This window comes from Varroa destructor, unplaced genomic scaffold (genome assembly GCF_002443255.2).
Source record: "Varroa destructor unplaced genomic scaffold, Vdes_3.0 BEIS01000001.1, whole genome shotgun sequence".
NCBI lineage: Eukaryota > Metazoa > Arthropoda > Arachnida > Mesostigmata > Varroidae > Varroa > Varroa destructor.
The window spans coordinates 13,694,391-13,722,056 of NW_019211454.1; the positions used below are offsets into that span (position 1 = coordinate 13,694,391).

General features: G+C 40.6%; 1 protein-coding gene across 13 annotated transcripts in view; it reads right to left on the bottom strand.

The window, feature by feature from the left end:
* The window catches only part of LOC111254208 (uncharacterized), a 56,748-nt gene that overhangs the window by 17,387 nt on the left and 11,695 nt on the right, over positions 1-27,666 (bottom strand). For 3 of the 13 annotated variants that reach the window (XM_086981256.1, XM_086981221.1, XM_086981187.1), the window contains exons 1-7: positions 18,248-18,679; positions 15,411-15,470; positions 11,933-12,122; positions 6,511-6,998; positions 2,622-3,097; positions 1,893-2,279; positions 1,476-1,549 (exon numbers count right to left, since the gene is read on the bottom strand). In XM_086981256.1, coding sequence (XP_086837382.1) covers positions 1,476-1,549; positions 1,893-2,279; positions 2,622-3,097; positions 6,511-6,998; positions 11,933-11,985 — 1,478 coding nt within the window. In that variant the 5' untranslated portion in view covers positions 11,986-12,122; positions 15,411-15,470; positions 18,248-18,679. Of the gene's footprint in view, positions 1-1,475; positions 1,550-1,892; positions 2,280-2,621; positions 3,098-6,510; positions 6,999-11,932; positions 12,123-15,410; positions 15,471-15,618; positions 15,740-16,085; positions 16,143-17,650; positions 17,713-18,247; positions 19,702-27,666 lie in introns of those variants that run through there. The other 10 variants (XM_022814938.2, XM_086980993.1, XM_022815431.2 and 7 more) reach the window with 8 other exon arrangements.

Consider the following 27,666-nt stretch of genomic DNA (forward strand, 5'->3'; position numbering starts at 1 on the left):
GCCAACCCTCGACTCTACGACAAGATGCCTCGCAGTGCAATCATCTCTCCAATTATCACGAGGTACACTTGCGCTTTGGGATGTTCGCTGCCAACACTGACACTATAGCGGAAAAGCGACGGTAGAATTGAGCGTGCCTGTTTCAGCGTATGAGTCTATCAGCGGATTAACGGCCATATTCCAATGTACGCAGGCCCAGTTCGATTGGCTGACGTACCTTCAGAGCACTTAAAAAGTCTGTAGCTATTGGCGATATGGTGCGTTGTACGTGATAGGAACGCCATTTGACAAAAGTCACAGGGGCAATATGTAACCATTTAAGATCGACAAACTCTAAAGTAGAGTTTGAAAACTCGAACTTACTACTCAAAGTTATGCAAAATTTGTTTCACTACGGGATAATTATACAAGGTCATATATATCAGTACTCGTAGGCTAACAGCTGAATCTCAATTTATGTAGTTAATACCAGGATGGGGCTATAGAAATTAAATGTTACGGACGAAAAAACGAAAGGTTCTATTATCTGACCAGCCATAAACGCTTGTGGTTCGAGGTGATGACCTATATCGATAGCGGGTCTTAATTCTGATTCAACCTCGCATATCAGTTTCGTAAGAGCTACATATAGTACAAAGATATTTCACCTAGACTTTTCTTTACTGCTATTTAATAACTAGTAATTAACTGAAAATGATACACATTTATCCAGCTCAAAAACTGTCCCAGATCCTAAACGCCCCTAAGCTTATATGCGACAGGAGACTTGCCCCCACTCTATTTAAGCATCGTCTTCACCGCTGCGCGTGCTTGTATGGCTTTTGAAGCATAAATGATCCACCTTTCAGATGCCCTACGGGGCTGCCTAATTTATCGCAGGCACCCTAGAGGACGTTTGTCAGAATAAGTTGAAGTTCATTTTCAAGGCTCCGTCTAAGATTTCGCTAAGATAGCGGTAAAGCCACTCATTCCTTCCAATAATAATTTGGCAATAATTTACCTTACGACGATTTTGTATACAAAACTGTTACTCAGTGTTTCAATGTCTTACAACTATTGCCAGGTCTATAAGGTTGCATTACATTCGAGCCGTTCTTAGGCGGGAACATGTTGCTCTAAATACTTTCTCTGGCTCTTTCAATAAATCTGCGTAGTCTAATACTTCCAGTCTGCGCAAAGTGCCTTCTACACCTAAATGCCGCTCTATGAAAGATCGAATTTAGGCCAGAGAATTGGCCAAATTCGAATATCTAACCGCGTATACCACTGTCCGATTGCAGGCCTGTGCACCTATCGAATCGCGGGTGAATTGTATAAATCTATATAAAGGAAAGCACGTGTACATTTCCAGATCTAGTTTAACGTAATCCAGACAAAAAGTTAGCTTATGTTTAGTTAACGAAAGGCCATTATGTTCACTTGGATCAACCATCTTCGATTTATTTTGCTGGAATAGATAGAAAAATAAGACTTACCCTGTAATGTTTTCGACATCCTCTAACGAATTTAACGTTTGTGCCTGCACAAATTCGAACGATAACCTGGTGATCTAGAATAGAAATCATAGTCATTATGTACATTTAGAAAGCGTTTATGGTGAACTAAGTTATTCTAGTTAGGATATATAGTATATATGAAAAATATGGCGACAAAACACACGGCCCTCCGTCAGGGTATATCATTCTGAATAGTTGTAATAGTAACTATCTGTCGTCAAATATAGATCCCGATAGTACTTTACGTGAGATATCAAAGTTCTGACACTGTAAGTTAGCTTTAGCAGACAGCTTCTTCGCGGGTCTATATCATACGAATATGGCCGTCTTACAACATTAAGCCTGCATATACCAACGGATTACTCGATGCGGTATATACACCGTCACTTTACTCACCACCAGGCTGAAATGATTGGGAGGTGGTAATTTAATGGTTTCATTTATTGTGACATTGTTGGAAAAAGCCACCTCTGTTATCACAGCCATGTCGTTACGAGTGAAATGAGTTGATTCCATGATGTCGGTTTGGTTTCCAGTTTGGCGTTTACTTTCTGCTAAATCTATTTGAGAAACTGCGTTTAGGGTCGATGTTGATAAATACTCTGCTGTTGTCACAATGGACTGCTCAATCGAGGTATCTGGCGATGCGACTGATGCGCTGTTTGACTGAGCATTTACGACCGTTACCGGTGTTGCCGTCGCCGTCGCCGTCGTCGTCGTCGTCGTCGTCGTCGTCGTCGCCGTCGTCGTCGTCGTCGTCGTCGTCAAGGGTGTCGTCGATGCCTGCGTAGATACAAGGCGTACTTGGTCACTCAGTCGACCAACTCTAAAAAAATAGGGTCGGCCAGGTTGTATAATAGCGATTAATTAATAGTTTCAAGTGTATATATCTTATCATTTACATCTTTAGCGTATTTGCCCGTCGACCTACAGAGATTTTGCCGCGACATCATTATATAGGACCATTTGGGTTGGTGTAGCGTCGTAGAAGTGATGGGCTACTCAAAAAAGCAAGGAAGCAAGTCAGCCTGAACTGCAGTGTCTTAAATCGAAGCCTTCGGTACATTTATAGCTTTGAGGAACTCTCTTTTAACGCACTAATCGCAACATGAGCACAATACGCACTTTGGTAGCTTTCCCTTGTGCGGAGACAGTTGTCCACAGTGAAGCAGTAGATATGGCACTTCTACGTCGTCTTGCCTTAGCGTTTGAAGGTAATGGCAGCACCGAGGCGTATTCCAGCGGCGTCGACTCGTTCAAATTCTTGAAGACTTCTAGATATTGTTTCCGCTTTGTGGTGGCCGTTCCTGCACGACCCCTATCAGAATGATTACTTGCCGCTGAAAATTTCGGAATAGTAACGTCGTCTTGCTTCGAGCAATCAAGAGCTATCGTCAAAATGTCACCCTCTGCCGGAACGTGATGATTCCATTGCAATATCGTCATCGTAGCATTACCGCCTGATTTGGTGATGTACGCCTGTTCTTCAGCTACGTCGCAGTTGAATTTGGGTAGGCGAATGTAGTCGAGAATCTCCTCAGGGAGTAAATAAACGTGAAATTCATGTCGGGCTGCGTGATACGTAGCGCTTACGTTCGATACTGAAATATAATATTGATGTCCTGTTTCGACCAGCAGGTAGCGAACGTACCGTTTTAGGCGATACGATTAGCCGTTCTAATCAGATTTGAGCGTTTGTTCACTGATTCTTTCCCACAGCTTTTTCGATTAACGTTAGTGCTAAATCCTTTATTTTATTCATTACTTTAAAAGCTTTATGTTCTGCTATATAAAGTCTGACCTTATTAATCACAATTGCAAAGCTTCATCTTGCCTTTCATTATGAGGACAGATATGTCGGGTCTTGAAAAATTGCATCTTCAGTAATTTCAGAAGACAAGAACGCTACCGAAACGACTTAGGTTAGGCGTGATGTGTATAGAAGGAGCTCGAGAGCTAAATGTAGTACTTAAATGTGGCTTGCTACGGCTAAAGGTGGCATCTTCGACCTAACAAACGCATCGTGCTCGATGTTTCGATCTTAACGAGGTCAGCTTTGAAAGAAAATCATTTTTAGATATATCTACATTTCTCAACTATAGAATTTTCTCAGTACTTAATGAAGACATCCTGCGTGGGGCTCTTCAGCGGATTCGTGATATTTAAAAGCTCCAAATAAGCTTTTTTTTTAAATTTTATTTGGAGCTTTTAAATATAAATTTTATACTCCATTTTAAAATCTAAGCTCCAATTCATACAGATAAAATGTGACAGAGAATTAAAAAAAAAAAAAAAAAAAAAAAAAAAAAAAAAAAAAAAAAAACTTAAAAACAAAACGATTATAACCTGCTTCTAAAGAGCTTTATTTTTATCGGTGTTTAGGACTGGTGCTATACATGCGACAGCAAATTGGGGAGGACAAGCACTAAACGGAAATTCACTTATTATCATTGTACTGTTGTACTATGTCATAGAGAAAATTTGACGATAACACGTTTTACAGATGAGTACACTTGCGTAGCATCCTTAGTGTTTTGATCCTCGTCGGATAACACCAAAAACTTTTTTTTTTTTTTGCATTTCCAGTGGCCTTTACCAGTCATTCATCAGGCTATCATTTCGACCGAATATGACGTTCATTCATCCATCTCGTAAATTTCTATTACGTCGCCTTTTTTTCCACATACTTTTACTAATTTTATAACAGTATGTGGGTGTGAGAAACTAACGGTTACAATAGTCAATCTAAACTTCGTCGGCTGGCAGGACAATATTATATGAGTCGTACTCAACCCTGTGCCAGAGAAGTTCGCTCAAAAAAGAGCTCACCCAGAAACTTTACACCAGCAATGAGCCCGGCCATCCACTTTCTTTCTTTATAAGGAAGAAAGATTTGCCCAAACTGCTTTTTTCAGGCGGTCGTGTCTCGCTTTGGCAGCGCCGCAAAAATAATTGGAATCGACAGAGATTCAAACAAGCTTTAATTTTTTCCTTGTCATTTCGCCTACATATGTGTAGAAATCCCCAGCAATTCTCTCCGCTCTTTTGTATGTAGCTTCTTGCAATTAGTAACTGCAGACGCGTGTATGTACTTATTCACGAACGTTAGGTAGTACTTGATCGCTAAAAAAAAGAAAAAGTATGTATATATATATATAGTCCCATTTCAATTCAGTTTGTTTTGCACTCCTGATCTGCCGAATGAGTACAGCGGACACGCCTTTCAATGGTGACCGACCAGCCGCTCAGAGCGGTCCCGTTGTCAGAAGGGGGGACATCAGTGTGCGGTTATGGAAATGCAGGCCGAAAAAGGCCAGCCAATTTCACAGTTTCCGCTTGATCAACTAACTACTCGACGTGGTCTTCGAGTTGAAAGTTCTTGTTCAGCCATGCCTCGTGTCTATGTGCGAGAGATTAGAATGACTGCGACGTCGCTTCGATTAATTTCTCTATTTCATCCCGTCCTATATCTTTCGGATCATCACCTGAATCTCTTCGTTTGATGACAAACTTCTCAACACTTGTATCAAACTAAGGAAATACCTAAGAATCACAAGTAGGTCCTACAATTTTCAAGAGTTTGCGAGCTGACTCACAAACACGTAATGTCCTGCGAGTTAAAAAAAAGACAGGCAATACGGTTAACTTATAAACATGAGACTCGTACGTGTTATTGTCAAGCTTTTGCGTCTGTAGTAATAGAAACGTTATGCTGTGACTAGCGTCTCGAATTATGCTGTTCCATACTAGCCCTGCTGTACCCTTTAGCAGCATGACAGCAGGAAAGGTGTACAGTTTCTTTGTAATAACAAATATAAACGTCACGGCAAATTGAGACAGCCATTATCGACTTTATAGGTAATAAGTTACAGACTTGGATGGAGAGAAACCACGCGTTACTTGCCGAGCTGTCTCTGCTTAACTAATCTAGCATAAAGCTTGTTACTCCAATAGAAAACAAATCTGCATAATTAACTGAAGAAAAACAATACGAAGCCTGCCTCATAACATAACAGTAGTCTAACTATATATGCGATGTATAGTTCTTAACTTTATTTATTAGATATTTACGTCACATGTTCTTCAGCTAGACAATGCACATAAAAAGCTGTATAGAGTATGATCACCCGGAAGTCTGTGGAGTTTATTCCAAGTAAATGGATTACTCCAAAACCAGATCTGCCAGCTAAAATCAGCTGTACACCATGATAATTTAAATATCTTGTAGTAATAGCTCATTAATACCAACAGGGATGTTATTCATTCGAGCGACGCCTCGTCTTTATATAGCAATGGGAATTGCTATGAGCGACCACAATGGTATCCAGGATGTTCTGCTGCTCTATGACTATTTTTTGCAATTCTTAGTTATGTAAATGCTAATCCAAGGAGTAACTTCATGTTAAAACAACAAAAGAAGCAGGCAACTTCAGAAGAATGCTCCGCATGTTTTCCATAAGGCTGCGTAACTTCCTCAGTAGGCTACGCACATAGCGGGTAACTTTCGATAGTGGGCAATTTCTGCTGTACTTGTGAATTAGCCCTCAATAAAGGCAGGCTTTGCAATAAAAACGTTAACGAATGTTTTTTTCTGTGGCTTGCGGATCTAAAAGTAAGCGGCAGCTTTGTCTGTCATTAGATGTCGCCATGCTCCAAACGCGGATAGACGATGTATGTCGCCGCTGTTATAAAGTGTCCTTACTGATAGGTCCAATTTTCCCGTTTTGATTTACCGTATGTCCTTACCTCATCCCATCGCCTTTATACGAAGAAGACAGTAGACCTTATCTCGGCTATCTATTTTTGTTGTTCTCTCGAGGGAACCTTCGACGTATGGGGTCGTACACGCACACATTTGCGCATGACGTAGCCAATGGACAAACCCCTTAGCAACAGACCAGTTAGTGTCAACTATTCTATTAATGATATTGTTTTGCACAGGCGTTTGTGGTGATTATTATTAATTATCGTGTTCTCATATGCGAACTAATTACGTTTACAGTTATGTACTTACGCGAAGAGTGAAGGTTCCACGCAACGGAACAGGGCGTCATGAGCGCTGCAGCGGCGATTGTTATGAACGCAATTGATAAAAGATGAGGACTTTGCCTGTGTCGTAGTGAGGGACCTTTGCGCCTATCCTGTTGGCCTGAACAAGAGTTACTATTGCTAAAGTAGTAAGTACTTATCATACTGTTAATAATACTTGAGCTAGCGCAACGATGCCATCGGTGGTCGTATAGTTTGTTGTTGGGGTAGCTGCCGTCGTTGCCATAGATGCCGCATTCATGGCCGATTTCATAGCTACTATTATTATTACTATTTTGAAGAGATGTTGGTTCAGGATAATCTTGTTTCGTCTTGAAGAATCCAAATAGGGTGGGACAGGCTGTGCGATCAGAGGCGACAGATGCCCGTCGAAAAGTTTGCTGTTGAAAATGCGGTTGCTGACGTCTTCGACTGTTCAGGGAAGTCGTGGTAATGAACGACATCCTCGCTGATCTAGGAAAAAAACAAACAGTATTATTATTATTTTTATTATTATTATTGACTATCAGATCTGAAAAATTGGGGTCCGTTTATCCTTGAAATAGCTAAATAATTCTAAAAAAGTAATGGGTTAGAGGTAGCGTTGTGGTAGTTTTATTGCAATGGAGGTGTCGGACGCTTGTCACAGAGGCATGGCACACAAGATTCTACAGAGTCATAATATGTCTAACACACGCCAGGGGCATTACTGAAGCAATACGATCGAATCGCTAAAAGGGAATAACTTGAAAAAGGCAGTAGATTTAACTGAACAAGAACATTGCAAAAGCCGTCACAAGAAAACCGTAACAAGACAGTAAACGAACACGCAACGAGAAAATAAATGCGATACAAGGAGTGATAGAACAACTACCGTTTGACCGGCGTCGATGGTGTACGCGAAAGGGATAGATAAATGTGTGAGTGACAGACTTGATTGGATTTCAAAACAAACGACGAGTTTTGTACGTATGTAGCTGATAACCACACGGCATATTGATTGAAACTACCTTTACCATATATATCCATGTATATCTTACTTCGGTCAAGCATGTAAACAATAAGCAGCTGTTGGCTTCGACGTGGGTAGGGTATTAAAGTTCCAGCCAGTAGCCCATACATTGTCAATTTGCGACCGACGAGTCCTTCACAATATAAATTTTTAGGCTAAATATTAAAATGTCGCCGTTTCTAATCTAAAGCTCGCTCTACGGGTTCTAACACACTTGCCAAGCAGATGGACCAGTTCCAAAATCTCATTTGAGATACTGTTTCTCTTGTCTGCTCTTAAAATGCCTCAGTCTAGCTGTGGTAAGAGTGGTTTGCCAAATTTCGTGAAGGCAACTACTCTGGACAACAATCGTTCACGGTTCCAGAACGAATAAAAGTTCCGCTCGAACCGAAGAGGAACTGCCGATCGATTTCAACTAATTGATTATTAATCAGGTGCACAATAGAAAAGGTAGAGAACGCCCTGTTGTTGCTATTCAGGGCTATGCCTAAACAGGACTAACAAGGCTAACAAAATGGACTCGCTTCATAAAGTCAGTTAGAAAAATATTTTCTGCATCCCGCCGCTACTAGTGATGAGAAGCGGATCTGCTACTTCGATCCCTAATGCAAAGCGTCACGGGCTGACCCAGGATAACCAATCAAATATATATATACGTGCGGCGTACACAGAAAAGAAGTTCTGTGTATTGTGTTAATAGTGAAATTTTGAACTTTCAAGATTTCGCAAAATGGCTAGTACAGAAAACTATCAACGTTAACTGATGAGATCAACCACACGGCTTTAAAAATGTGATAAACTATCTTCTGATGCAGCCGAGAAGTTCTGTCTTTCTTATGCGGTTAGTTCGCCAGACATATTTGGATCGGTGCAAAGTCGATAGGCTTGAAGACGATTTTCAGAAATTGAGGGAATGTGGGCCCCGACTGTATGAGATTGTTCGAGAACCGAGAATTCTATTGCAGAAGGATTCGTAAGCTTTTTGATAAAAGAAAAAGACGACAGATCTCAGCGGCAATAACATCGACTGCGAGGTCTTGACACCGTTTTAGAAAATGAATGACGTTGGTCAAAAGGTACAAGGGTTTGTTTACACACCTACACGGCTTATAGCCTATTCAACCAATATCTCCATCTTTAAAATCGTTTAAGACCAACGTAGTCGTAAAATGTAATGGGAAAGGCGAAATGAGCACATATATATACATATATATATATATATATATATATATATATATATATTTTTTTTAGCGGCGACAAACAACTAAAATCACCTGTATTTTGCGACTTTAAGAAAAAATGACATTTGTAGGCCCTATTAAAGTATTACCAGCCTGCCTATGTAGAACTATTAACGCTGTAAAAGACCTATAGACACACACACACACACACACAGTCGGTCGTATGGTGTTCGACTAATCTAAATATATAGGTTAGCAGAAAATCGAAAACGAGGTCCTTTTGTAGGAATAAGCTTTGGATAATAAATATGGTCGACGGCATAATGTAATGTCCTGTCTGCAGCATTTAACCCTCGTAGTTATTACAATATCCAGATCAACATTTGATCGAATTTATGAAGATGATATTTCCCTATAAACAACTAACAAAATATAGATAATAATAATATAGCCTAATGTTAGAAATTTCGGATAATTAAATATCTCGAATATAATCTATACATTAATTATTATACATGCTTAAAGCTAGGGGTTTAAGCCATGCAAATATTTCGATATAAGTATACAGATTGGAACAAAAATTACCTGGCATTTCAAAAAAAAGATGACAGGTTGAAAGTGTCTATCTGCATATATTTCAAAGCAGAAAGAAGGTAAAACGAAGTAAGTTGTCTTTTATATATGTATATACTAGCGGATGAAATAAGGCTATTTTATTATATCAAGGTTCTACCTTAAGTTACATTATGGGAAATTTATTAGCTCTAAGCAGTTTTGAAAAGAAAAACATGTGTTTTTATGATAGCACTTTTTGTTATATCACGACGTCGTTTACAGTATAGCGTACAATAAAGATCACATACATTCATTGCTGGGAAACAGTGTCTACAGGCCAATATAGCTACGTTATCACCTGGCAATGTTACATAAAAGAGAATGACCTATTTTTTTTTCTTTGTTTTCATGATACATCACGGCTTAATTTGAAAATGCGCGCGCGAAATCGTCATACGATTATTGGAGATCATGATGGAGCGTGAAGCAGTTCGCCGCAGTAATGAAACTCATCGAAAGTATCTGCTAACTAATGTCGAAGAGTGTCTCGTGGTATACAGTACGACATGCGCGGTGACACGAAACAAATAGATCTGGGGTATGTGGCAGTTTACGCTGTTGCGACTTCAAGGACAGCTTTGATAAAGCTTCAAGGGTGGAAGAGATGCTCACTTACTCCGGGGCTGTCTAGGCCATGCATAATTGTATCGTATAGAAGCTAAGTCAATCTGTGAAGTAACGAGAATTCACACGGAACTTGATGATGTCCATGAAAACTATATCTAGAAGTGCTTTTCTTCGCTGCTGTTCTATTAATTGTCTTTCAAGTCAACCGAGTCCGCGTGCAAAATGCAGTGCTATAAATTGAAATAAAAAATGAATCAATTGCGTTTGAAGTTACTGACAATTTATAAAAGAAATAATAATTGTTCGAGATCGGCGAGTGACAACGGTGCCGAAACTGGAAATTGAAAAAAACGCCGTAAACTTTGAACTTCCTATTAATTCCCCGTTTCGTTGTTTTGATGTGAATGGCTATTATACGCATGCAGTACAGAACTATCGCACTTGTTCTCACTTCAGACTATCAGAAGTTATAGAATAACTTGCAAGTTCGAGCCGTTTGCCGTGTGGACAGGGGCAGCTTTCAACGGACACCTCCCTTTCTATCTTCAGTCAGGACCAAAAAAAACATAGCTTGTCAGTGGACCGAATTGCGTTTCGACACGCTTATAATGTACGTTACTCAACAAGATTCACAGAAGTTGCAATTAAATGCGCTTCTTTGCTTCATGAAAATGTCTAAAAACCTATTTTTCTCTCATCTATCCTTGTTTTCTTTAGAATAATTTCATTAAACGTTTTAAAGATTGCAATTAGCAATCAGTTGTTGTGGCAATTCTGTTCATTGAAACCTGTAAATTGAAGGGTCTTCAGGGGTACTTCCATTATTTCCGAATATCATTCCCAAAATATCAAACGAAACTTGTTGAAGAAGAAATTCTAGCTCTCTTTAGCATCCAGCTGCTTCTATAACGTGTTCGCCAAAACGGTGGGAAGCTCCAATAGGAATAAGGTACACTTATCGTATAAAACCATACTGACCCTCTAGAACGAAAATACATTGGATATAGCTGTTATAGGCACAAATTGCCGAATATTTTACCTATTGATTCTTGCAAGGCGCTTTACAATCGCCAAGTGTTCCTTATTCTAATAACGTGGCGTTTCACCTATATTCAGTCAGGCCGCACGCGTTAAAAGCGGTCGCTGCTGGATGTGTCCTTCCAATACATAGTAAATCATAGTCGTTGTCATTTTGGCTTGGGGGTGAATACATTTGGACCTCTCTACATGAGAATATTACCCGAACGAGAAATTAATAATTGGCTACAAATTGGAAGTCCTGTCGTGCATGGCGACGTTTACTTTGTAATACAAGTTTTTTCATGCAACCAAAAATGTTCTCCGAAGAGGCTATGGTCCGTAATAAACAGGTTAAAAATTTTTGTTAATATGTTATCTATCAATATGCGAGCGCAATCAAAGTAAATACGTACGTACTTACGCAAAAGCACATATAATGAATGCTAGCAGTATGATTTACTTGATTAGCTCTTCCACAGAAAGCTTCGCTGCACTTCCAATGCCATTGTAGTAACTGTATTTGCAAGGAAGGTACGTCAAACCTGGATTATTCTACCTATTCCACGACATACAAAAACCAAAACGGCTACCTCCACTGAAGGGGAACATCTAAAGACGTTATTCTTAAGCTCAATAAGCGATTGTTTTAAGTGAGACAAAACCTGCCGATCCTTTCACAGGAGGGCAGCTGTGCCCCTAGAACTATTCGCAGGCCCAAAAAACATATCAGCCAAGCCACTGGTCATTATGTTGTGAGAGTTATATCCATTATGATCAGTGTAGTAAAGAGCTTTTATTGGCCACGCAATTGTTTTACAAAATCTAGAGCAGAAATAGAGATGATATTGAGTCAAAGGGAGCTCATGAAGCTAACTGTTTCATAGTATACTGTTATCTACGAGATCTAAGAGTCATGCTTCAAGACGACAAAATGCTGCAAGTCGAACTTGAGGTAGAGAACACAAAAAGGCCTAGAACAAATTACCGCTTTCCGTACAGATCTATTCGCTTACCTGTTGTCCTGTTTCTGTGGCTCTGCACAATCAATCCGTGACAGATATTTCATTGCTCGACAGATGTATCCCTATCTGCGAAGGTTCGAAGGCAACCCATTACGAGCGGCTCATCGGAAGATATCCGGGTTATCGGCTCGAAAGAGTCGAACCGCAGCTGAAGAGTTTACATTCTGTCTGCTGGTGCCTTCTGAAAATTCAAATTTGTGACACAAGCCTGAATACGAGCGATTTCCATGGTTATTATTACTATCGCGTACAACAAGATCAAACAATATCGCTAGAATCAAATCTAGCGACAAGTAGCTGGCTAAGCGGAGATGCGACATGTTACATCCCCGATACGGTACCGTTAGCTGTGTACGTTGATCCATACGTAAACATGTTGAGCGACACATTGATGGTGATAAATGAAGAAAATCATATAAGCATGGACAAACAAAAATGCCTTGCATCTATAACATATGCAAGTTTCGTAATGGCTCCTTGTAACGACCTAAGTTCAAAGAAAATTACATTAAGATGTTGCACATTTTTGAGGTCGTGATTGGAAGGGCACGTATATGAATCTGATATTGTGTGCTGCGAGGCGCGGATTCATTCACGTTATTGGCTTTTGAACATTGCAGTTTCTGAACCCGTTAGACTGGCACCAAAGCCTGTGCAGCACTTGTCTATCTCGCTAAAAACTATGTCCTTAGTAAAGCAAAAAAGCCACGTTTTCCACAAAACCTATTTATCACTTGTGGTGAGGCTTTGTTGTATACTAACTAGTGTTAGTTATATAATTATATATCATTTAGACTGCGACATACTCTACAAATGACGCTGCAGTATTTTATGAGGCAAGATCATAAACTGTACTTGGTCGCGCTTATGATATTGGTCGATAGTGGGACCTGTACTTCAACAGGTATACAAAAGTTGGCGCAATGTTCTTAAAGGTTAATGAGTACCCTGCAGTGATTCTAATCAGTAAAGGCCAGACAACGACCTCTCATGCGCGGATTATCTTTTCGTAGAAGCTTTTTGTATTTTACTATGAAATCAACGCCTTTCTCTTATCAACAGAACGGACACTATCCCAACGTGGCTAGAGCGGATAGCTAGAACCATCATTAAACTTCACAAACAGGTATTGAAATGGCATCTCTTTGGTGCTATATTTTTTTTTATTGCTTTATAACTGGACGATATGAATTTGATCTTTCGTTTAGCACGGAAAGACTGTTAGTCTTGCTAGTCTAGACGCGGTGGTTTTCGAGTCCTTGCGATAATCCGACCTCTGTATTTAGCAGTCTTCTATTGAAGTCCTTCTATTGAAGTCGCCGGCAACGACGCACGCGTTTTCGATGAGTCATCGCGTCTGTATAGTTTCAAAGATTGGGTTCATCCACCCTTAGGAAGTTTACAACTAGTTCAACTCATCAGTGGATAAGGAATCAATATTTCTCGCTCTAGCATATAGACGCCTTCAAATTGTATCTTCGCTCGAAAAGTTGCCTCCTACAGTCAATGCCGGCGGTGAAAAAATTGCTTATAAAGTTAATATTGAACATATATTAGAGCATATATCATTAGGTGCATGCCGCGATCGAATAGAGTGATTCGACGAACTTAAGTAGTGTTTAACGTACACAGGGCACCCGTGAGCTGGCTGAGAAGAAACGAACGAAATAAGCAATATGATCATTTGTATTTGGTAAAATTCGAGGGAATGCGAACTTTTGTTTCACTTTTCCTGATCATTATATGGCCTATATTTTTTTTCCAAACACCGACGTTATGTACAAACAACTAGGCTTATAAATGATTTTCAAAACGCCAAAATACTGGCCCATACGTCACAACTTGAAGATGTAGCTTATGAAAATATAGTGTTCGTCTGGTAACTATTGCCTAGTGAAGGTATTAAATTGAATTGTTGAACTATTAAGGTCTACGGTCATAACTTCTCTATGATAATTTCACACTATTTGTCCGTCACGGATTTAACATTGATTTCAGATCACTCACAAGAGTTAGTCAGCACAAAAATTTCTGATCAACAGCTTTGACGAAGGAACTAAAGACACAAGCATGCTAAATGTACAGGAAAATACGACCTCGAAGTTCAAGAAGTCCATTTACAATTCATAGAAGACAGGTAATCCGCCATCGAAATGTTTGTACGTAGCCACGCTCAGCTCAACACCGACAAATTTTCGGAGTGCCTATAAACATTTATTCCATATGGCCATATAGTTTTTCGAAATGCGCTCTGAAGCCCTCAGTGCCACTATTTCGTTTGAAAAATTGCTATTCGGTGCGTCAGACGATTTCCGATTGCGCATCTCCCAGACGCATCTTCAATTAATTTCACAGCGACCGATTAAGTTTTCTGATTCCAAGTCTTTGCGGTTCTACAGTTCCATTTACGATAGGGTTCGTCCTTGAGAGAATTGATATTGCTTTCAGCGAATTCGTGAGGCGTACACAAAAAACCTTAACGACTACAGGCTAGGTATATTACTGTATGCAGTCCTCTTCATAAGATTATATTGTGTCGTTTTTTCAGTGGACGAAGGAACGTAAGTTATAATATTCGAGGCTTCTGTGCTAACCGTTATAGTACCACATTACTAAGACTTTCTCTAAACCAATCTTAAGTAAACGCCCGTTCAAATTAGCTTAAATTATGATTAAAGATACTTTCAAATGTCTACGAAAAGCGAACCATGTCAGCTGGTTTACTCTTTCCCAAAGGTGAGCCGTAAGTTAAAGTGCACAACTGGCCATCTCTACTGCTAAGGTTGAACTTGATTTCCCGTTAGCTTCCATGTACCGCGGAAATGCGAGCTCAAATGATTTGCATGTACACTTGACTAATTTGCTTGTAATCTTTATAACTAAGAAACGACATTAGATATTATAGACGTATAAATGACAGGACATTTTTTTACTTCAAAAGCTTCACTTCTTTTTGTACGGTTATCATTCAACTTTGTTCTTAGTTTATTTCTCATACGAGGTGCACGATGCACAAGCCGACATGAGGGTTGGTTTTCGTATCATCTGCCTGTCAGATAGCGTTTTTCCCATTAGGCGATAGACACGATCCGTCTCGGTCTGCAATGTTTTTAATGGAGTCTAGTATGAAACATGCTAAAAACGTCGAATGTGCCCTTTCGAATAGATTTCACGTGAATTTGCCGGAATTTCGATTGGCCTGGTGCCTGAACGGAAGAAGCCACTCGCTTAATTATTCATATTGATGGAAAGAACAAACGAGCCAGCTACTTCTCGATTCTGGTTTTATACCTGTTTGTTTTTGCAGCTACTGCGACCCTCTTATTGCTTTGACAAACCGCAAACAATAAGACGAACTACCTTGCTTAACCTCAGTGTACGCTAGACGTTCTCAATATTCAAATGAATAATTCAAAGATCGAAATATGGGGGCGCCAATTTCGATGAAACGAAAAATCAGTAGACTCACCGAGAAAATCCAGATGCCCCAAATGCTCTGACACATGTAATTTCGGCACAGAAGGAGCCTCTGAAAAGTACAAAACGATGACATATTGGTTAGACGCTAGCGTACAATCAGGTTTATCTTGAGTTGCCTTCATTTGCGTAGACGTAAGGCCTTTCTATGAGTTGTTCTTAACGTCTAACGGTTTTATTGGTTACAGCTGTAAACAAACCGTTTATAGGAGTGACGCACAGGCAATCCGGGTGTTTTTGAGCAGCCAACAAAGGCAGTAAGGGGAACGTACGAGCAAGTCGACCTTAGAACACTAAAAGTCGTTCGCCTTTGTTTCGACCTGAAAAGTATGAGCGGCACGTGAAGCCATCCACACCCGATGTTCCCAGACAGTCTCCCTTACTGGTACTACTCGGGCCCAACGTTGCCTAGTTTCGATGATCGGACGAAAACAGGTGTATTCACCGTGGTATGGCCTATGGCCAGTCCCTGTGATAGCTTAGTGGGTAACGTATTTGCCTGCTAATCTGGGATATGTTGGTCTAGATTCGAACTGGGCATAGATACACATTGTTTCGCGCTGACAGTCAGTCGCCTGATGCAATGGTAAACTCGAAACATAGAGGCACGTGAAGCCCGAGCCGATTAACTTAATGGGAAGTTTCGGTAGATCTAAAAGTCTCTTACCGTGCTTATCCAATGCATCTGCCTTGTTCAAGGTAGACACGCTCAAGGACCATGTACCTACAAATAGAATAGGTATTAGCCGTCTCGGTGGTAGAACCGTCCGCTATCATCACACATTCACTTGCAACCGCAGATGATGACTTCAACATTTTTGTCCAAAAACATCTAAGAAATTGCTATTATCTAATTTTGGAAACTGGTTTATTACTCTTATCCAGTCTCTAGAAGGCCGTATCTTCCATCACTTTTTCCACTTAAAACCTGTCTTTGTTGTCCCAGCGCAACTCAGGAACCTTTCTTAGGCACACTTCGCCTTGTCCACAGTCTAGAACGACACTGAGGGCACTATAATCTCTGAAGTGATACAATGCTTTGGTAAGACTGGGCGATACTATTAGGTTTTCTGCGACGGCTTTTCCTGGGTGACCTTGTCTCGTAAGAGAGGCTTGTCTAACCGTCCGCTTCCTATGGGGATACTTCTACGGCATCGTCCATCTCTTTTGATATGATAGGCAACTACCTTGTATATCATCTTGTGTAAACGAAAGGCAAATAGGCTTTTACATGAGGGAGGAAAAAACGGGCAAGGCTTTCGGTAAGTGGACGTTATTAAATTAAGCATTGCTCCTTGGGAACGAAGATGCCTTAGGAAATGTTTTCTGTCTAGCTTAAAAAGAAAATAGCCACAATGATCTCTATGCAGTTTTTCATTACTTTCTATTTTCCCCACATCGTGTGAAGCCTTTATTACCAACAAAGGACTTTATCTCGAAAGATGATGCCGGCGACAAGTAATAGATTTTTTGTACACGACATAGATTTTATTCCCGATGCAACCTAATAAGAAAATTCAGCCCTGTGCCACAGGTTTCATTCAATGGCGTCACACCACATGCACCGTTCCAGTTTGCCCCTGTTTCTTAGTGCTGATAAACGTGCTATGTAGGAGAATATTAGGACAATACTCTGTGATACGACAAACAAATATGATTGGAGATTTCGCAATGTTCTATATTATCTTTTAATGTGGACAGCTTTTAGAAATGAAGTCTTCTCGAACATTGAATTCTTACGGTCAGCAAGTTGTCTACGTTCCCTCAGTTACCATTAATAATTATTGTAAGAAGTACTATAATGTATGGATACCTAAGAAACTTACACAGAAATCATCGGCAGTTATCGCGTCTTAACGTCTAGTATCATTAGTACTCGAATACTTTTTTGCCTTAATTCTCAGCAAACTATTTAACTGACGGTCGTTTGGTTGCTTCATTAAACTGAAACTTTAGTCAAAATGTATTGGCACATTTCTCGTTCCAATGGAGCTCTGCTAAGTTGCTTAAAGCCAGTTATGTATAAAATCTTCTCCTACGACAATAAGAAATCTAAATACAGGCATCTATGCATATTGATACGAAAATGTACAAAAACGGTTAGAAGCCATACGGATTGTAAGTTACAGAAGCGTACGAGCTGTGCCCTTTTCGAAACTAAACCCAATGAAAGTATCCGTCCCTAGATAAACTAAACTATAGATTTTGCATGATAATAACGTATATTTTTACCTCAATGGGCAACAGATCACCGAAGGAAATTGATGACACATCGAAAGTAGCGTCACGGCCGCCTGAGATAATATTGCAACCATTTAGTATTTAAGCAGTGATTATGTATATTGGGTTGTATAAATGCATACTCGGATCAAACAGGCATATTTTGCCACGTCTGGGCACTACCTTATACCTGAAAAGGACGTTAAACTGTTACAATAGGTAGGTGTAAATACATTTTTCGAGCGCTGCATCGTGCAGATGCGGAATAATAGAAACGTTATGAGATACAGCTCTAGTAAAAGCTTATATGGACTTCTTATGGATATATAAGAGCTTCCAGTTGACGCCATTTGCTTCCCATACGTAGGATTCTACATCTACAGTGCGTGGATGAAAGTCACAATTAATTTTCCTTCACATACGACAAATCTTATCGTAGATCTTATTTAAGGTAACGACAATTAGATGTTCCAAGGTACCCTGTTTTGTACAAGCTCACATTAACCGATACTTATGTTCACATAGGAAATATTTACAATAAGACATATAGAGGAACTGACAAATGAAGGGACGACCTTCTTATCCAGTCAACTGAGTAGTCTTACTCACCTCTAGGCACGTCCTAATTGACACTGCTGAATCAGCACTATGTCGCAGTTAGCCTCTTCTTAGCACAAATATGCGCTTAACACCATGATGACGGCCCTTTTACTCACAATCACGTCTCACACTGATCCCAATCAGAATCTGCTTAATAATACAATGGAGCCCGATCTGTACCAAATATGCGTCTGTTACTGCGGCCAGGCTCACATTCGGATCGAAGTCAGAACTTCCGAGATCGACCACCGTTAAGGTAGTCTTAGGCTGCTATTTACTCGGACGCTTAATTTTTCAACCGCTTACATAGGTCAACTACCCCGTCGTTAATCCTTGGACCAGTTATTAGATCATGCTAAACGACGGCTTGCTTAAAGCCGAAATACTGCTTCTTAGCACAACTCTACTTCGATGGCAATCAACGTGTCTGGCATAAACCTACTTAAAGGCAAACAAAAGATCATCGGATTTTTACGTTTGTTAGACTTTGCCTTTCTACACATTGAGCGTCCCTTATACAGAGAGCCCATGCACATGCATCCAATAGACGTCGTCAATGTTTCCGTTTGTTTTCTCTTCGTCCACGCCGCCTCCTTCCTTTCCGAAATAACACTTTCTCCTTGATAAGGTACTCTCTTAAAAGTTGTTTTTCTAACTCTTACTGCCGGGACCCACTGAGGCCACTCCCAGGCCAGCCGAATCACAGCGTATCATAACAGTTATAATGTTTATGCCACATTTTCTCAGCTTCTGCCGCTGCGGAGAGTAGTAAGTACAACTACCATATCATTGTCCGTCCGGATCAGTCAGGTTATAACAATTTACCATTCGAATACCTATACTGTCTTTGTTGTCCTGACCTGTAGATGATGCTAACGTTAAACTCGACGAGAAAGAAGGTTGAGGAGCAGGTTCAACAGAGCTATGCATCAACTAACCACCTGAATTATAAAGGCCAATGACGACCTGGTAAGAGCGAACTAACTCGAATCCTGTGAATGTCACTTGTGACGTCGATGGCGTCAAACGTTTTTATGCAGGCACAACAGAAAAGAACGAAGAGAAAAACGGCAAAAGAGTGAGACTGAGTCGTTTTGCTAAGCTCACAGTTACAACTCGCTCACTGTCCGGCACAAGCAACAACGCACGACCAGACGGAGAAGCGTTGGCAGCTGGTTATGGCTTCTGCAATGTATGCGGGGCTCACTAACGCGTCCATATTGCCACTGGGGCTGACCATTGGTGACCGCGGTTAGAGTGGACGACCAGAATAGACGTACGTTTTGGGGGGGGTTTCTATGGTGATGCCACCCGCCACGAGGGGGCTTACAGCCTACGCGGCGGAGCTAGCAGTGCACGTCGTGCGGCTTGATCCCTGTAAGGACCCTGCTGGCCTAATGATGAGCCTACTACGGCGGCTGTCGTCATTTGAGCGTGTGGTATAGTTATAGACTGGACGACGTCAACGGCAAGAGATAGTGGGACGGCCGTAGTCGGGTAATGTGATCCGGCAGACAGCGCTTTAACGATTTCGGGCGAGGGGCTGAAAAGGGCGCTAGACGGGGAGCGGGAGAGCGTGTATATATATATATGTAAAAAGGGATAGGGAGGAACGGTCAATTTGGAGAGACTCTGATGAAGGCAGAAAGACGAAATGGATTCAGGTAGCTCTAAAGAAGTCTATACTGCCATCTTGTTTGTATGCAACAACAAACAGAGATAGCCATTTCTATTAGAGGTTTACTATCGACATACTAGGTTCAAACAAGTTTTAGGTTGTGTTAGGATTAAGCCATAGGGAAATTGATTGACGCAAAAAGAAGCATAGCCTTCATATACTTTTACGTGCCATATGCAGCGAAAATTATCGGTCCCATTAAAAAGAAACTCCTATTTTATGTAACTAGTTAGAAGAGAGGTATACAGTTTAGGCATACTTACAATGCTTGATCAGGTATATCATTTGTAAGGTAATGATTAACATGGACTGATTGAGCTTCTAACGATGACTTCTAAGTATTTCTTCAATTAGGTCTGTTTCATTTGGCAACTATAAAAAGTTAAAAAGCCGCTTTATCTATTATTCATATAGTCCATGAACTTGACAAATATTCAACCGGTAAGAAAGAAGAAGATTATCTAGAGAAATCTGTTTTTATGGTTTAGCATATTGAAGGCAGCAGCATTATTATTGTTTTCTTTTTATAAAGCTTGTTTTCGTCAGTTCCGTTTCCTTGTTTTTTGTGTCGCAACTTGAATAACTGCAGCAAAAAACTGATGGTAAATATGAAGATTAAAGAGTACACCCGCGAGAATCAATGGTTCGACACGACTGAAATGTCCATTTAGTTCCGCACGCAGCTTCAAAACTTTTGTTTCTACTAGGCGAGCTACGGGTTCACATACCCATTCGTATGTGTTTGTCTTGAGAAATATCGATATTCTGTCCGGGCACAAGATGAGAGCAATTGAGCTGGTGAGACAGAGCTTTTTTTCCTGTTAAATATACTTAGGCACATCCTTATATTCACGCCAAGAACGCACAAAGCAAAAACACAAAAACTTGTCTCTATTTATCGGCCCATTCCGACCTAACACCATTCAAGGTAAAAACTATCCTAGGAATAAGTTCTTGGCAGAAGATTGGCAATGAGCGTTTGTCGGTAGAGATAAATAGGGCGAGCATACTTATAAATGTCCTTTCAAAATCAAATCTGGCTGCGGCCAGAGTGCGTATACCTGACACTCGTTCTGATCACTTTTTTGCTCGAAGATGCATCTTGATCTGGCGAAGCGTCCAACAAATATCAGATTGGTGGATGGACAAACGTGTGTGTGGCGCTCAGGATTTATGCCTAGAGTATGGATACCTGAAAATGCGCCTATTTTGTGCTTGCTTTTGTTTATCTCAAATCTCGTATAACTGTAGGCTAACTGATGCAATTTTTATTTTACCAGCTATCATTGAAAATGGTAGCGCAAACACTGATTTTACATCTCGTTAATATTTATCAATTTAACATACGTTGACCTACCCAGAACAAACACATTATACGACCGCAATAATACATATTTTAAATGATAAGCACAACAACAACAACAACAACAACAATACCGGCTAGAGCAATCCTACCCCCTTAACGGTTTCGACTATGTCATTATTGAATAGCGTCGAACTCGAGCCGCGAACAGACATCTAAGCCCAGCTCCACACGGTCTTAGATATATTCTCATGCCTCCTGAACTCTCCTACTCTTAACCTTTGATTCACTCGTTCTGCCGTTTGCATAGGATAATAGCAATAGTACGTACGAACTTACAGACTCACAAGCCTACTGGTACGATTCGATAAGAGGGGCAATAGATCTCTTGACCTGATACTACATCTGCTGCTATAATGGGGTACTGCAGCAGCCCATTTCCAGCTTTCGAATTCCTCAGCCCCACTTGATATGATCGCACGACGCAACTGTTGAAAGACGTCAATGGCCGTTGGATCAACTCCGCCGAACACCACTAGGCTACTCGAAAAATCCGGAGCTGGAACAGAAGCGAAAGCAACAACAGGGTCTGCTGCACGTGTATACTTGGCACGCCCGTAAATGACCCTAACTTCGAATAACGAGGTAGTGAATTACCTGCTGCACAATAATAATAAAACCACTACACTCTTCCAAGAAGGCGCATTCCCACCCTGGATTGTTTGGGCCGTAACGGAGGCAACAAAGAGCTAGCGCTAGGGCTGGCATGTTATTCCAACGCGTGCGATTTTTGTGGTCAGCTAGGTTGGCATGTGCAAATGAGTCCTGCATGATTCTGCCGCTAATAGACTATGAGGTGCTGACAAGCACCTCATAGTCTATTATGACTCAAGCACCTCTGTCGTCTACCAAACATATCAAGTTTTCATTCTTCGTCGATCGAAACATTTCAAGATTTTTATGATTCTGTTAATAGTCACGCAGTAAGCCAGTATTTAAAGGTCCATTGAATTGTTTAATTATTCATAAATTTGAAATAAAATGAATTTATTGCAAGTGGAGAAAAACTGAAAGATCCAATACAGCAATATCTATATTTTGTTGAAGAAGGTTTACTAAGACTTTTTTACGCATGAGCCTTCAAATCTGCTGTCAGACCCGTTAGTTGTCTCCTGTTTAGGTATACAGTCTTTTCTCTTTTTCATTCTGGAACACCTAAGCTATATGCATTCTAGGCCGAAATACTAGGAGCTCAATTCAATCACTTAATGCCAGAACGGAGAAGGTTTAATGCGTCCATCAAATTATCTCTCTCAACGACGATGTACCCAAAACTAGGAGGAAATATTTTTTAATGTCCGAACAAGCCTTCTTGTGCAGGGCGACAGGGTAACAAACTGAACTTCGTATGAGGAGAACTACGCTAGGTATTATTACGTTTTCATCCTATGTCTGGCTCGCATTGTGCGAGTATTGAACAGTGTCTCAATTATTCCCGAGGTCATCGCAAAGATACAGTGCCGACAGCGGCAAACCAAAGAAACATAATCTTGGAAAAAATCAAGTTAAATAATCCCTGGCAGCAACGCTGTAAACCCACTCCCGAGCCGTTCTGTTGACCGAGACCTTAATGATCATCTCAATACATATGTAGAGAGAAAGAGAAATTGTTCAAATAGTAGGGCAGATGAAAACCAGGGAGGGGAATAGGCAGAGCGCGCAATACGTCTAGAACCAGCCTTAGCGGTATTGACGAGATCCGCTACGAATCGAAAACAGCAGAGCAAGCAAGAGGTCATGCAAACGGACCCTCCAAAACAGTAGAAAAGTACAGCAGAGCGAAAAGTCCGGCACGAGGAGCACCGAATCCGATGGCTGGTTGCAATCAGTTATAAATCAGTTATAGAAAAAAATACGAGATGGAAGTTGAAAATAGAGGCGTCTCTGAGGGAAGTACTAAGCGTAAGAGAGATGTGACCGTGAGAACAGGGCCGATAGAGATGATGTTCCTAGCGATGTACTCAAAAAGGAGCCGTGCGTGTTCAACTCGTATAGCACCTATTTTCTACTAGCCAATAGGCGAGCACCGAGCTTGTTCTACATTTTCGCAGCCGATGGCGTGTAGGCCATCCACCGCCGCTAGTCTAAGCATTTAGACGATTCGTATCATTCAGTTTTAAATAGAAGGACATGAAATATTAATAATAGTTGAATAGCTGAATCTTAGATGACAAATAAGGGCCAATGTGAGTGCCCCGTGCAGTACATGCTGTGCACGCACCGTCTGAGGCACGATTATTATTGGAGTGGTATCGAATAGAGATCACCTGCAGTTCTTATTATCTATATGCATATAACGGTTAATTGTTACAACAATGTAATTTCTTTACAAGCTATACCGAACCAAAAATTTAGATCGAGAACGCTGTTCATATGGTAAGTGTAGGGCAGCCCTTACCATATGAACCCTTGAGATGAGCTTGAGTATAATTGGTTGTTATAGATCAGCACGAGACAATGGTCTTTCTCTCTACACACAAATTCGATTGGTGCTTTGAATTCATAACACGCACAATCCACTTTTAGTAGGTATTCCAGCGCGTTTGTAATAGATAACAAAACAACGCTTAAGGTCATTTGTCCTATATCAAACTTCATGAGTTCTCCATGCCTTGAGGTCACGTGTCCATACTAACAGAACGCCATTTGCAGAGCATACGACAAAATAGTATATTATAAGTTTACACTGCGCCTTCATCCGCGGGAGAAGGCTTTTCTATAGTCTTTTGGAGTAAGGTACTGGAGAGCTTCAGAGCGTGCAGCTAACAAGGTTCTAGTAAGATTTGAAAAAAAAAAAACAGTGGAAACAACATTAGGTTCGTTTACGATTTAAGGCCAGATTATTTGGTAAATGTTTAAAAACAACAAATCACGCATGCCAAAAACCCTGCCTGTAAGCTCATTCTATATTGCACGCGTAAGGTTTTTTTTCGGGCCATTGTGAAAAGCAATTTGGATTACGTTCAAGGCTACAGCGTAGTCGGATTTTCTCTCGAAGAAAAGAAATGCGCAGCAACGACTAAGCAATTTTCACACGATACGTCATATACGACGTTCTCTCCTTTCGTCCTACCTCTGAGCACCGCTATCCGGCACAGGACACTGGACTGCGTTGGCAGCGACGAGTAAAAAAAAACAGGTGGCCTGAGCGCACGCAAAACAATGGAAGCCACTAGCATTACACTGGAGTCGGATGCTTCTATCCACCAACCACAATTCCACAAACGCAGTGCAGACAGACACGGGGGGGGGGGGGGTCGAACGGTCGATTTCCGTAGCAAAAGCAGCGGCAAAGAACATGGTAGACACGGAACAAGTAGCTGACAATTGATAACACATCGAATCGAAGCCCGACTGAAACTACTGTTTACTTATCGTTCTCTTTTCAACGTGTGACAAATGAATCCAGATTTTATTTGATGGGCTGTTTCTAATACCGCATCTAAACAAAAGCATATATTTTTACGGTCATTTTTTACATGTCCTACAAATTTCTTTTGGCTGTAACGATCACTCACTGCAATTATATATTCAATATACTAATAATTTTCGAAATCTCATTCGGTTAATTTTTGAGGCTTTAAGGTACTAGTTAAATTACTGCTCCAATGCGCTCCGTACCGAAAAAATTTTGAGCGGAGTTCAGTCTCGGGCTGATAGCAGGCCAATAAATGTGAGGACTCAAACGGGCCAACAAGTACAAAAGGTGCAAAGAGGCACAGAATGTCTCTTTGAAAGGAATTGGTGGAGGTTTATTTGGATTTATTTTGGAGTTATATTAAATATTAATATTCTACTTCTTAAAGCAGTCGTCAAATTCTATGTCTATACGATCTAGATGTATGGCATCGTACGACCATTCTAGTTAGTTTTGGAGCCCTTTAAATTTCAGTTTTATTCAAGTTCTTACTGCTTGTCGCCTGGGGATCTGTCTTGGAGTTTTCGAGGCCCGCTTGAGGCATGGCAATGGCGTCGATCTCGGGAAAAAAGGTTTATAATATCAGCAGAGGTTCATCCTGCGTGGATGCATTGGGTAGCAGCTGATCTTCACTCGACTACCGAAGAGAACACATTGTCGATCGCGACAATAAACTTGCAAAACGAAAGGGCTTTCTTGCGGCACTAATTATAGCTAGTGAGCGTATGCTTATTACGACAGCAGCTTGCCTTATCGGTGACCCTATATATCGTTATACACGGCCGGTAAACGCTTTGTCTTTTTTAGAGATTATATCAAGTATTACAGAACTATGTATATTTTACTGTGTACGTGATATAACTCTAATAGAATCGCAGGCCCACTGCTGCCTAACTTCTCTTAGGAGCTAGCATATTACGCTGCCATTTTCAATCACTAAAAGTTACAGATTGCTTTGTTGAACGTTATAACGTTCATGATCAATGCATACGTTGGTATTAACCAATTACGGGTGGCTCAACGCTGCAAAGGTCAGAACCGATCGGAAATGATGAATAACATTGGCCTGTTTGGAGGACGCCAGATCAGATGAATCCTTTGAACAATTTGACCCTTCTTCTATAATAATAAATAGACTTCATATGTGGCATACCGTACAGAGAGTTTTACGCACTCTTCTTAGTAGAGCGATGCCTGACGCTCGGCCTAAGTAATGGTTTGTTAATGATCGGCTGCCACTCTGATGATCTCAATAAGCCGATATACCTTCGTCGACTTTTCCGCCACTTTACTACATATTTATGCCGTGTCTAACAGCGCCAAAATAGAATTATGGGATCGTAGCTATTTTTCTTCAGTTTCAGTCACTTCCGGCACAGCCTGAACGGCATTTGCTAAATGATAAAACTAAAAGAATAGAATTGAAATTCGATGGCAACACCCAAAGGGCGGCAGATGCTAACCTGAAACAATCTACGATGCCTAATTGCTAACCTCTACACTTGAAATTTTACGTATAAGGTAACCGTTAAGCGTTACGTTAGACGAGTGGCCTTCAAGAATAGCAGACAAATACATCCAATAGTCAATCTGAATGAAGGATGAGGACTTGTTCACGCGTGCCGTTAATTGGCGATGCTCTCGAACGTACGCTGGACTTGCAATACAAAAACACATGATTTCGATATTGGATTATTGTTGAAAAGCGTAGCACACATTGTCTAATAAACTTCGTCCAAGATGAAACATCCTCATGCAGAAAAACTGTGTTGGAGTGTGTGAACAAGTGAGGTATTTCCTTATCTTTCTAACTATTCATTGGTTTTTTAGAGTAACCTAAAAATGTTCTGTATGTTGGTAGATGATTATTTATTAGAACAGTATTATACCGAAACAGGTATGGGATATTGTTGGATGGGACCCGTCGCTTTAGGCCTGTTGGCCGAGTTTGTTTGGGCTCGTTTTCGAGCCGGAGGACGCCGATAGAGGTCGCGATGACGTCGATAGAGGTAATCGCTAGTAAAGTCAAATTGAGTATAGCCCATCAGCAAAGCTAAACATCCCAGTTACTGCTGACCAGTTTCTCGTAGTCGGGTGTCCTTTATGTAACCTAAATCTAGTAACTTTAATTCGAATCACTTTAAAAATCATCGTATGGCTTACTCTCGGATAAAGGAAATGTATTGATGAATATAAGTTAAAACCAACGATTTTGGTAACGAGTTATATGTATATACAGAAATAACATTGAGGCTAATAGATTTCATCTAAATTAGCTGTAACCTCTGTCAGAAAAGACAGAGAGAGGAGGAGGAGGACGAGCCTACACCGGACCGGCTGGATTAAGGCCACTTCGTCGTTTTTTTTTTTGCCAAAAAAAACTCTTGTCTTACTTTTGAGATGCACGCGATAAAAATCAGCTATTTGCGAGAGCTATGTATTTTTTTTTTTCGAATATTTGCTTAATTATCACTATTCCACCACGGTTTTGTCCTTCTTCTAACAGCTTCCAAAAACAGGTATCAAACGATCCTTATTGGCGATCATATCGGCAAGTTGTAATGAGACTCTATGGGACGCTGTATTTCAGGTCTGGGAAGCGGCAATATACATACGTATACCTGCAGTATATGTCGCGGAATGTTATGCCACATGCTACACACTTCTGCGATCATGGTGACATAACGTAGTGTTCATGGCTTGTATTCACTAGCTTATATTGGTCAATTTTTCTCCCTTCAACTTCACGGATTAACATGAAAGTTATGTACTCTGAAATCTTTTTCCTCTCTCGTACGATCTCAGTATGCCTTATGACCTGACATTGACTGGTCTAAACATACAGTTACCACTGTACAAAGTGTTTACGTCGCTCTGCGCTCTCAATTCAATTAACGGATCGTGAATATGTTTAACATGCGTCATTTCGATTGGTCCATTTCAGTATTTCGAGCTATTTAACGAGTTCG